This window comes from Physella acuta, unplaced genomic scaffold, assembly GCF_028476545.2.
Source record: "Physella acuta isolate Inbredline_101_S28 unplaced genomic scaffold, ASM2847654v3 ptg000285l, whole genome shotgun sequence".
NCBI lineage: Eukaryota > Metazoa > Mollusca > Gastropoda > Physidae > Physella > Physella acuta.
In genome coordinates, this window is record NW_026731804.1 from 648 (window position 1) to 14,045 (window position 13,398).

Consider the following 13,398-nt stretch of genomic DNA (forward strand, 5'->3'; position numbering starts at 1 on the left):
CCTTGATTCCGCAGGTATGTCTCGCATGATCTTCTCGCATTTTCCCGCCTCGCCATTTCGCTTTTCGCGTCTCGCAATTTCCCCACACCTTTGTTTTTCTTGGACTCGAACCGTGGAGCTAAAACTATCAGTCAGCTACTGACTCGACCATTATCTTCAAACTATTTTCTTGGACTTTTAGGCAAAGAACAGGGCGACCTAACGGGGTTTAGTTGACATTCCAAACGCTTTGACAAACTCCCAAGTGTAGTGACTGTGAAACGCCATCCTAACCAAATAAAAACAGGATAATATAATTTCTCTGTCCAGACCAGTTGGTTACAAATTCCATTTGATTAATTTTTAGTAATTCGAGAAACGTCAATTGGTAGTTCATCTAACTCTGGACTAAAGTAAACACTTTTTCTTTACACATGGCCGTCTCAACATTAGCTGAAGGTAAACTCTAGAACTTTTACAGTAGACATACCATAATACACGGGTGTGGGGAAATTGCGAGACGCGAAAAGCGAAATGGCGAGGCGGGAAAATGCGAGAAGGGCGCGAAAACGGTGGGTCACGTGACTTTTTTGTCTCGCATTTTACCACAACCCGATACTTACGCTGGGTGGTGTTGAAATGCGAAGATTTCTGCGAAAAATTTACCGCACCCGATTTTCAGTGGTATTTGGTCCAGACTTCAAAGACGTTTCGTTTACATTGTTAAAACTTCCGATTTTTCCGTCGCTAGACATACTGATGATTTGTCAACTCCCCCCCCCCCCCCCCATCTTTTGTGTCGACATCGAATACCACCTTGTTCGAAACCGACGGAAATACCGCCGACGATAGATCAACTTCTTTCTTTTGTGTGGAACGCCGAAGCCGCCGAAACCGTCTTTGAAGATCGCCGTGCCGCCGCAAACATATTTTGTATTGTTGCATATACGTGTGTGACGTCACACTATAAAAAAGCAATGTTAGAAAAAGAATTTTAGACGTTTTTCGTGTTTTAGAAAACTGTTTTCATAAATTGTAATAGGAATTGATTAAAATACAGAAATTAAACAAGATTTTGGGAAAATATCGATGTTTTAAAAAAAATTCAACTGCAATTTTGAGGGGGGGGGGGGGGTTGTAGACTGAGGTGTGATGTCATTTTAGTGGGGAGGGGGGGGTCTGGATTTTTGTGAAAATGTGTGACGGAGGGGAGGGGGAGGGGGGTAAAAATCGTCATTTATGGATGACCCCTTTTAGCTATTAAATGGTAGTTTCGTCCATAGCGGACTTTATTCAGATTATCTACAGACGCACATTTTTTTTCATTATGTTCATATTCGTGTTCTGTGTTAGCACAGTATAAATGGGAGTCTAATGAACTGGTGGGTTGGATGTACTATGTGTGAAAGATGGTGTGACGAGGTGTGTTTGATTAATGCTAGGACTGTTTCAGAAGATTTTGTTTGTAAATTTTGTTTGTAATTAAAATTACTTAATAAAAAATAAATTACACTTTTAAGAATTGTTTATACTTTTACACTTTTTGCAAGTACAACAATCCATGAATACATGTTGCAGAATATCTCTCCTGCTGACAAAATTATACCAATTCACAATGACACAGCTCACGTTTGTATAAACATGAGCGGGCTAGATTTTTAAAATTAATGCCGACTGAAACGGGATTTTCCTCTCGCTAACGAGAGCGGGCGATGACAGTAGCACAGCAACGATGTTAGGATTTTTTAATAGATCTAGATCTAGATCTAGATCTATCTATCTTCTTAGTATCTATCTATCTATCTATCTATCTATCTATCTATCTATCTATCTATCTATCTATCTATCTATCTATCTATCTATCTATCTATCTATCTATCTATCTATCTATCTATCTATCTATCTATCTATCTATCTATCTATATATATATATATATATATATATATATATATATATAATAAAATATAGATAAAAAATAACAACATACAACACTCGTGTTAAAGGGTATGGCTACATGCTAGTTTATTTTAAAACAAAAAAAAAATAATTTAAATAAATAAAGATGAAATAAGCATAAAAAAACTTTTTTTCGCAAAAAGTGTCTCGCTATTTACCCTTGATTCCGCAGGTATGTCTCGCATGATCTTCTCGCATTTTCCCGCCTCGCCATTTCGCTTTTCGCGTCTCGCAATTTCCCCACACCCATACGATAATTATTGTACAGAATAGTGAACCACATGGTATTTCTAACGCAGAATCTTATGTCCACACATAATTCTAAAACCAAGTATTGTACCCCACCAGGAATATTACACTTACATTACAGAGCCATAAAACACCATATTACAATCAACAGCCCCTAATCGAACAAGAACTTGTAAAACAAGCTGATCAGTTTTGAGTCTAGCGCTGATCAATGATTTCTATAATTGTTTCGTTTTGCCATCGGCGGTATCCAAATTGTTTTCTGTGTTTGTAAGTGGGGGCGTGTGGGACAGAAAAATTATTGGGGAAACGTATGGTTGGGGGAGAGGATTGTGGGTATTTGAAATAGATTGTGGGTCGTGGTAATAGATTGTGGGCCGTGGTAATAGATTGTGGTAATAGATGTGGGTTGTGGTAATAGATTGTAGATTGTGGTAATATATTGTGGGTTATTGAAATAGATTGTGGGTTGTGGTAATAGATTGTTGAATGTGGTAATAATTGTGGATTGTGGTAATAGACTGTGAGTCGTGGAAATAGATTGTGGATTGTGGTAATAGATTGTAGATTGTGGTAATATATTGTGGGTTGTTGAAATAGATTGTGGGTTGTGGTAATACATTGTTGGTTGTGGTAATAGATTGTGGATTGTGGTAATAGATTGTGGATTGTGGTAATAGATTGTGGATTGTTATAATAGATTGTTGATTGTGGTAATAGATTGTGGGTAGTGGTAATGGATTGTGGATTGTAGTAATATATTGTGGGTTGTGGTAATAGCTTGTCGATTGTTTTAATAGATTGTGGATTGTGGTAATAGATTGTGGAGGAACAGGTTTTATGGAGTAGTGGGGCAAGGCGATTACAACGGGTGGGGGGGGGGGGGGGGGGTTGGTTAATTTTTTATTTTTACACCAGGGACGTTTTGTGTGTAAATAAGCTGGGTCAACAAGTGTATTACAGCTGGCAGCTAATCACGTGACTTGCAGCTCAGTTGTCAGCCTTGTTTGTCAGTCTGTGTAGGACTGTTCTGTCCGTCGTAAATGTCCGTCACTTTCCGGTATCGTACGTTTGTTCCGGCGGGGCCAAATGTTTGCACCAGAAGACTGGCTAAGAATATCTGGAGGGAATTATCGCCCGTCATTTGTTTGTGTATGTTGTGATGTCGGTTTGTCAGACGCTCATTGGACAACTTGTTACCTGTATGCGGTGCACGTATGTCATTTTCTGTTTGTCAGTCAGTTTAGCTCAGGTGGGAGGGATCTGGGATGAGGGGGGAGGGAAGGGGCAGGCCTAAATTGTTTTGATAAACTGGTACACAAAAAAACAGAGAATATGTTAGCAAAAATAGAATCGGCGAAAACTCATCCATTTTCAGCGACACATGTAAACCTCACAACTGAACACCTCAAACTCGTAGGTCTCGCACGGGTAGACCTTACTCCAGGAGGCCTCACACCTGTTTGTTTTCCAACCTGTAGGTCTCACAGCTGTAGGTCTCGCAACTGTAGGTCTTACACCTGTAGGTCTCACACATCTCACACCTGTAAGCCCAACACCTGTAAGCCCAACACATGTAAGCCCAACATCTGTAAGCCCAACACCTGTAAGCCTAACACTTGTATGCCTTATACCTGTAGGCCTCACAGCTTTAGGTCTCACATCTGTAGGTCTCACACTTATCACACCTGTAAGCCCAACACCTGTAGGCCTTACACCTGTAGGCCTCACCTTTAGGTCTCACATCTTTAGGTATCACATCTGTAGGTCTCACACATCTCACACCTGTAAGCCCAACACCTGTAAGCCCAACACCTGTAAGCCCAACAAAGCCCAACACCTGTAAGCCCAACACCTGTAAGCCCCACACCTGTAAGCCCAACACCTGTAAGCCCAACACCTGTAAGCCTCACACCTGTAAGCCCAACACCTGTAAGCCCAACACCTGTAAGCCCAACACCTGTAAGCCCAACACCTGTAAGCCCAACACCTGTAAGCCCAACACCTGTAAGCCCAACATCTGTAAGCCCAACACCTGTATGCCCAACACATGTAAGCCCAACACCTGTAAGCCCAACACCTGTAAGCCCAACACCTGTAAGCCCAACACCTGTAAGCCCAACACCTGTAAGCCCAACATCTGTAAGCCCAACACCTGTAAGCCCCACACCTGTATGCACAGACCGATGCCACCAAGTCGGCTTTACATAATTAATCCCTGGACGGAGTTGATTGACACGTGACGTCATGATCTGGTGTAAGAAGCGAGCGCGAGCTATTGGCTGGTTAATTATGTACACCCAAGGTCAAGGTGTTACAGGAGGCGCTGGACTCACACTAGCTCGCACTCACGTGCACTCACGGTGCACTCACCAGCACCTCGCTAGCTCGACCTTATCTCTTCACTTTATTTCTCTATTTGTCTGATAGTTTCAAAAATGACACAATAATCAATATACTTTCTTAGCAGAGGCAGGTCATGTGACACCAAATGTGACACCAAGTGTGACACCAAATGTGACACCAAATGTGACATCAAATGTGAGATGTGACATCAAATGTTATATCAAATGTGATATCAAATGTGTCATGTGACATCAAATGTGACATGTGACATCAAATGTGACATCACATGTGACATCAAATGTGACATGTGACATCAAATTGACGTCATGTGACGTCAAATACAACGTGTTACAACAAATACTCGTCATGTGAGTATAGATAGACGTCATGTGTCATCAGTTTTACGTCACAAGACAACGTATAACTAGTAAGACAACACTGAAAAAAAATTTCGCCCCACAGCTTTTTATTTTCTTGAAGAGATTCGGTAGAATATTTTTATTAATTACTTTTAAAAAATATTTTTGTTAGAGTCAGGTAACATGAAAGTAATATTAATAATTAGGGGCCTAATTAAAAAGAACTCTTACGACGTAAATGTCACAAGACATTTACACAGGAGCAGTGAATGATTATGTATTTAATAAAATCAGTTTTGATTATTTTGATACAATGTTTTTTTACATTTTAAGATGTACTTTTTGAATTTTCAATAATCGATTACGCGTTTTAAAATGGCCAAGTTCTGATTTTTTAGACAATATGTCAGTGGGGGGGGGGGGGGGGGCAACAGCATCCTGTACCAAAATGGCACCGTAGCTACCACAAAATACCTCCAATCTCCCACAACAACTGGACCAATGACCCAATCCCCCACAACAACTGGACCAATGACCTCAAATCTCCCACAACAACTGGACCAATGACCTCCCACAACAACTGGACCAATGACCTCAAATCTCCCACAACAACTGGACCAATGACCTTAAATCTCCCACAACAACTGGACCAATGACCTCCAACCTCCCACAACAACTGGACCAATGACCTCAAATCTCCCACAACAACTGGACCAATGACCTCCCACAACAACTGGACCAATGACCTCAAATCTCCCACAACAACTGGACCAATGACCTTAAATCTCCCACAACAACTGGACCAATGACCTCCAACCTCCCACAACAACTGGACCAATGACCTTAAATCTCCCACAACAACTGGACCAATGACCTCCAACCTCCCACAACAACTGGACCAATGACCTCCCACAACAACTGGACCAAATGAGTGCGATGGTAACGCCAGGCCGTGTCTGCAGCCGACACTCTAATATCCTGGGATCATCCTGAGCAAATCCTGGTCTTTAAAGGTAGGACAAAATGGCCATAATGACGGAGGCTCCTTCCTTACACGTGGTGGTATTTTACTTGTCACGTGACCAAAGATAACCGGATGTGTCGTCTGTAATATGAAGCCGTAGGTCGCTAAAGTACGACCTAAAGACGCTAAAGTACGATCTAAAGACGCTAAAGTACGATCTAAAGACGCTAAAGTACGACCTAAAGACGCTAAAGTACGACCTAAAGACGCTAAAGTACGACCTAAAGACGCTAAAGTACGATCTAAAGACGCTAAAGTACGACCTAAAGACGCTAAAGTACGATCTAAAGACGCTAAAGTACGACCTAAAGACGCTAAAGTACGATCTAAAGACGCTAAAGTACGACCTAAAGACGCTAAAGTACGACCTAAAGACGCTAAAGTACGACCTAAAGACGCTAAAGTACGACCTAAAGACGCTAAAGTACGATCTAAAGACGCTAAAGTACGATCTAAAGACGCTAAAGTACGACCTAAAGACGCTAAAGTACGACCTAAAGACGCTAAAGTACGACCTAAAGACGCTAAAGTACGACCTAAAGACGCTAAAGTACGACCTAAAGACGCTAAAGTACGATCTAAAGACGCTAAAGTACGACCTAAAGACGCTAAAGTACGACCTAAAGACGCTAAAGAACGACCGAAAGCAGTTTAAGTACGACACAAATGTTACACTAGCACATAAATGCCTCACCTTCACACAAATGTCACACTTACACACAAATGTCACACTAACACACGAATGCCACACTAACACAAAGTCACACTAACACAAATGTCACACTAACACACAAATGTCACACTAAGACACAAATGACACACTAACACACAAATGCCTCACCTACACATAAATGTCACACTAACACACAAATGCCTCACCTACACATAAATGTCACACTAAGACACAAATGTCACACTAACACACAAATGTCACACTAACACGCAAATTACACACCAAGACACAAATGCCATAGACACAAATGTCACACTAACACAAATGTCACACTAACACAAATGTCACACTATCACACAAATGTCACACTAACACAAACGTCACACTAACACACAAATGTCACACTAACACAAATGTCACACTAACACAAACGTCACACTAACACACAAATGTCACACTAACACAAACGTCACACTAACACAAATGTCACACTAACACAAATGTCACACTATCACACAAATGTCACACTAACACAAACGTCACACTAACACACAAATGTCACACTAACACAAACGTCACACTAACACAAATGTCACACTAACACAAATGTCACACTAACACAAACGTCACACTAACACAAATGTCACACTAACACAAACGTCACACTAACACAAATGTCACACTAACACAAATGTCACACTAACACAAATGTCACACTAACACAAATGTCACACTAACACAAATGTCACACTAACACAAATGTCACACTAACACAAATGTCACACTAACACAAATGTCACACTAACACAAACGTCACACTAACACACAAATGTCACACTAACACAAACGTCACACTAACACAAATGTCACACTAACACAAATGTCACACTAACACAAATGTCACACTAACACAAACGTCACACTAACACAAATGTCACACTAACACAAATGTCACACTAACACACAAACGTCATACTAACACAAATGTCACACTAACACAAATGTCACACTAACACACAAACGTCACACTAACACAAACGTCACACTAACACAAATGTCACACTAACACAAATGTCACACTAACACAAACGTCACACTAACACAAATGTCACACTAACACAAATGTCACACTAACACAAACGTCACACTAACACAAACGTCACACTAACACAAATGTCACACTAACACAAATTTCACACTAACACACAAACGTCACACTAACACAAACGTCACACTAACACAAATGTCACACTAACACACAAACGTCACACTAACACAAATGTCACACTAACACAAATGTCACACTATCACACAAATGTCACACTAACACAAACGTCACACTAACACAAATGTCACACTAACACAAATGTCACACTAACACAAATGTCACACTAACACACAAACGTCACACTAACACAAACGTCACACTAACACAAATGTCACACTAACACACAAACGTCACACTAACACAAATGTCACACTAACACAAATGTCACACTAACACAAACGTCACACTAACACAAACGTCACACTAACACAAATGTCACACTAACACACAAACGTCACACTAACACAAATGTCACACTAAGACACAAATGTCACACTAACACAAATGTCACACTAACACACAAATATATGTAAATCTATTCAATGGATGCAAAACGTCTTGCAGTAATGACCCCACCGTTGATGGAGGATTTTGCATAATTTGCATACGGCTTGAGGAATTCCATGACAGTCCAATCTCTGCCCTATTTCTCCCTCTAGCTTTCTATCCTAACTTTACATACAGTTCAATGTCTGCAAACTTTTTGACAACTTTCTACAAACGGCCACTTTTCTACAGTACTGTCGTGATTACACCTTAGTATCAAACAGTCGATACTCCACCAAAAGACTAACTGCTGTTTAAATCTCGTCCCGTCCCGAGAACTCGTACACGACGAGACCTGGCGAGACGGAAGGAACGCTCCAACCCGCATCTATCACACCCCCAATCAGCAGACGGCAACACGCCCGTCCCCCGGGAACCAAAGACCTAGCGTGATTTCCTGGAACCCGATAATTTCCCCTTGACCATGGAGCAGGAAAGATAAAATAGTCAAACAGAAGAAAGTGAAAATTTTTGATTCAAGCAGAAGTGACTAGCAGACGTCAGCCGCGAAAATATGGAGCAGGGTCACGTGACAGGAAGTTGGGCCGTGATACCGATATGGTCATTTCGTTTCTTTTCGTCGCTTCAGGTTTTTGAGTAGCTGTTGGCCTTGAGATGTCGTAAGACACGAAAACCGATTTTTACTTTCTCGTATATACGAAGTATAGAGAAAGTCTTGTAATCGTGCAAAAAAAAAAATCGAGATTTTTGCAAATCTCGACGTTTTGCATCTCACTGATACGGAAAAACATAATTTTGCAATCTTGTCCGTATGTCTGTGTGTCTGTGTGTGTGTCTGTGTGTGTGTGTGTCCGTGTGTAAACACGATAACTTGAGTACCGTTACAGCTAGGTTGATGAAATTTCATATATAAGTATTTTATCAAAATCGTAGATCCGTATCAACTTTTGAGCGATTTCCGATAACCGGAAGTGGTACTTTTCCTACTTTGAATTTTTCAAAAGCCTATAACTTGAGTACTATTTCAGATAGATAAATGAAATTTCATACGTAAGTAAAAGATCTAATTCTCTACCTTCTATTAAATTTTGAGTCATTTCCGTTGACTGGAAGTAGTACTTTACGCTACTTCCGATTTCTCAAAAAACTAATGTAAATTTTAAAAGTAATAATAATATTGCGCACTATTATGCGCTTTTTTATTTCGCGTTCACTTGGTGTGCAATTAATTTGTCTACGAGATTTTATTCTATTTTTAAAACTTTAAGTATTTAAAATGGATTAAAAATCATGTCTATAGCCCGAGTTCCCATCCCCTGTTATTTTATATAAGAATATTCGAGAAAGTTTAGGGGAGATCACTACCGGTTTATTTTCTGTTGGGATTTTTTTCTTATTCGATTTTTTTCTTGTTAGTTTTTTATTTCGGGAACATCACCTTCAATATTGAACGTTTAATAATTCGGTTTCTACTTCTGATAGTTCGTCAGTGTCAGTTACAGTTCTGTTCGGTCGAAATATGATTTGTACGACTTTTTAAAAGTTGAACCAGTTTTGACTAAACCCGAGGACCGCTGAGGTAATGAGATGTAAATATATCCAGCTTTAGCAGCCGCGCTGATGTCCTTGTCACAGCTCTGTGGGAGGGGATTGTGTGGTGTTTGCAACTCGTGGTTTAATAAGTACTCAAGATTGGCTCAACCAAACACCCATCTACCACCCAGATACTCATCTGACAACGAGAATTTTTTTCTGATTTTTTTTTCGGAGGGACGTACTTAATATATCCACATGGGGAGGGAGGGCCGGACTAGTTAAATTTTATATTTTCTGTTCACATTTTTTTCCATTTCGTCTGTTTGGGGGTAGGGAGGTGGGGGGAAGGCGGTTGTCATGCACCCCCTCCCTCTCCTCTCCCGAAGAAATGTCTGAAAGAAACTCCGCTACCAGCCCATCTATCTACCAACCCGTTACCCACCCAACATCCTGGTTTTCACAAGACAACCACCTACATTGCGTGTTGATGTATCCAAAGTCTAGGAGCGTCGTGGTGGGCTGGTGGTGGGTTGAGATCATCAACCTCAGATTACCGTCATGTCACGGTGACCTGTCTACAAAGACCTCCCAGCTGGAGTCCGCGAGTCCGGATTATGCCCGGATTATGCCCGGATTATCTTTATCCTGCCCGGATTATCTTTATCCTGCCCTCAAATCCAGAAAACAAAACGAAGTAATCTGACGGATGAAGAGATGTGTGTTGCCATCTACGGCCACACGACGACCCGTGTATTCATGTCAGCGACAACAGGACGGACACAAAAATTTTTAATCAACTTGGTCAAGTTATGTGAACATTTTTTTTTTCAAATAGAATAGTTGTCGTTCCTTATCTGAATCCTGGGAAAAAGTTATTTTAAATTCAATAAACACTAAACTTATTTAACTTCAGTTTGTTCATGTGGACGGGTGTGAAATTGTGACATAGCCCATAGAAAAGTAACGTGGGCAGTGGACGGCTTCTATTTACTTAACACAAGTTAGTGCAATATTGTCATTGAACTGACACTATTGGTGCAATCTTGTCATAAAACTGAAAGTATGTTTTGTGTACTACTACAATCTTTTCATAGAACTGATACTATTGTTGCCAACTTGTCGTAAAACACAATGTTGCGTGAATTGGTCCAAAATATCATGTGACCTAAGCTGTACTGTGCTGACTAGTGCAATAATGTCATGGTGACTGGTCCGAACCCAAATAAAGTTATATTGTGCAGACTAGTCCAAGTAAGTCACATGAAGTAAGGTTCTACTGTTCAGATTAGTACAAAATGAGAGTCACATGAAGTAAGATTATATTCTGTAAACCCACTATGTCACCTGACCTTTCCACCATGTAAAATCCACAGTTGCCACTATATTTCCACCCACAACGACCATCACATGAAAGCCGGGAAGACAAAAATAATGGATACAATTTTCGCTTCAATTGTTCTTCCATGTCAAAATGTCAGGGTTTCAAATTTCTTCCAATTGAGACAGTTGTTGTAGCTAGTTTAAGGCTGGGAACCTACAGCACGCATTTATCACAGCCCACGATGTAGCTGCTCATGCTCCTAAGAGCCAATTATTTCTGTAGTGTAACGTAAAGACTGAATAACAAGAAAGCTGAGCCCACGACTAGGTGTACAATTTAGAACCTGAATATAATGCGAATTAGTTTAAGGGGAGACAACTGGAAAAATACATTTGACTCTAGGCAACTCATTGTTACTTCCCGTTCATGTCGCCTACAAAGCGGCATTTACTTTTTTTTAATAATACAATTAATTTTTTTTTAAATGTGAAGAAATATAAAAAAAAAGTTTACATACATTTCAACAATATTTATTAATGTTTATCTTTCAATCAATAAATAACATTACATATCAAAACACTTGGGTAAGAAATAAATATTTTTTGATTCATAAAAAAATGTCATCATATATTACACAGTGATAAATGGACATTTTAAACAACTGTGTAAATGCTAGTAACAACTATAACCACTGTGTACAGAAGGTGAGGTCAAAGGGTGAATCAGGTGATCACTGATAAGGTGTACAAAAGTATGTGTACATTTGCAGTATTCTCTAATACATCATTTTAAAACAATTGTATCTTCTAAATATCTAGTTTTGAAAACGTAGATTAGAATTGATTAAAGATTAAACAGGAAATAAAATCTTCATAGGCAACATCAGATCTTATAGTTCATATTTTTAAACAGTGTATATTCATAAACATAACATATTTTTATAGTCAGTATTTTATGCAGCCCATATTTTTATACAATCCATATTTTTATACAGTCCATATATTTATTAAGTCCATATTTTTTTTTACAGTTCATGCACAAAATTCAAAAACAAAACACAGGTCCCACAAACGTTTTTACAAAAAAAGTTATTTATAATTCTATTAAAAAAGAATTGACAAAAGAACACAACTTTATTAGCAACAAAATTAATAGCAACATTTGCAGCACACATAAAAAATGTTTAAAAACTACCTGTATGAGAGATTTGAAATATTCCAGATATTTCCATTGTCAATAATAATAAAAAAGCTGTGCATACTTCAAATAATTGGATTAATTATTTATATTAATGTTAAGGAACATTATCTCATTTTTAATTTGCTCCATCTGTATAAAACAAATATTCCAATGTTATTTTTAACAATTGTTTTATTTCTGACAAGAAACTTTTTATTTTATCCTATTAAAAAAACAATTAAAAAAAAACAATAAATCAAAATGAGACAGCAAAGGCTAGTTTGTTGATTGGTTAAAACCTTAAGCCAATCAGGCTAGCAGGACAATGCAATAGATAATATGTTTTAAATGTACTGGGTGTGAGAGTAGAAGAGCTGTACAGTTGCCAGTGTGAGCTTAATGTACTGGGTGTGAGGGGCTGTACAGTAGCCAGTGTGAGCTGTACAGTAGCCAGTGTGAGCTTAATGTACTGGGTGTGAGCGGCTTACAGTAGTCAGTGTGAGCTGTACAGTAGCCAGTGTGAGCTTAATGTACTGGGTGTGAGAGTAGAAGAGCTGTACAGTAGCCAGTGTGAGCTGTACAGTAGCCAGTGTGAGCTGTACAGTAGCCAGTGTGAGCTGTACAGTAGCCAGTGTGAGCTGTACAGTAGCCAGTGTGAGCTGTACAGTAGCCAGTGTGAGCTGTACAGTAGCCAGTGTGAGCTGTACAGTAGCCAGTGTGAGCTGTACAGTAGCCAGTGTGAGCTGTAGATCATTATTGGACAAAATATTCACCTTGTATATGAGGTGTACAAAAGGCTCAAGATCTGTGTTGTGTGTGTATGTGTGGCTACAGAACATCACTCACCCCCCCCCCCCCCAATGCAGTTAGAATCCTAACTCTAACTCAAATTCTATACCTATATATTACCTTAATCCTAACCTTAAGAAAAAGACCAAAACCTAAGCATTTACCTCAACCTAAAACTTAACACGAAACCGAAACCAACTCTAGACATTGATTTAAGCACTAACCCTAATCCTAGCCCTGACCCTAGCCCAAACTTTAACCCTAACACTAGTTCCTTAAGCTGTGTCCAGAGAATCGGGGGAAAGGGGGGATATGTCCTACTGGGCGGGGGGGGGGGGGGGGGGGGGGGTGTTTGACAGGGGGGTAATTAC

At 39.6% G+C, this 13,398-nt stretch overlaps 1 protein-coding gene across 1 annotated transcript; it reads left to right on the top strand.

Moving 5' to 3' along the window:
- Nucleotides 1-6,014: 6,014 nt before the first annotated feature.
- On the top strand, nucleotides 6,015-6,569 carry LOC131939623 (putative splicing factor, arginine/serine-rich 7; the record flags this gene model as incomplete). Its single annotated transcript, XM_059298044.1, has 1 exon — nucleotides 6,015-6,569. A coding segment is annotated over one exon (555 nt), but the record flags the coding sequence as incomplete, so codon positions are not given.
- Between the last annotated feature and the right edge of the window lie 6,829 nt (nucleotides 6,570-13,398).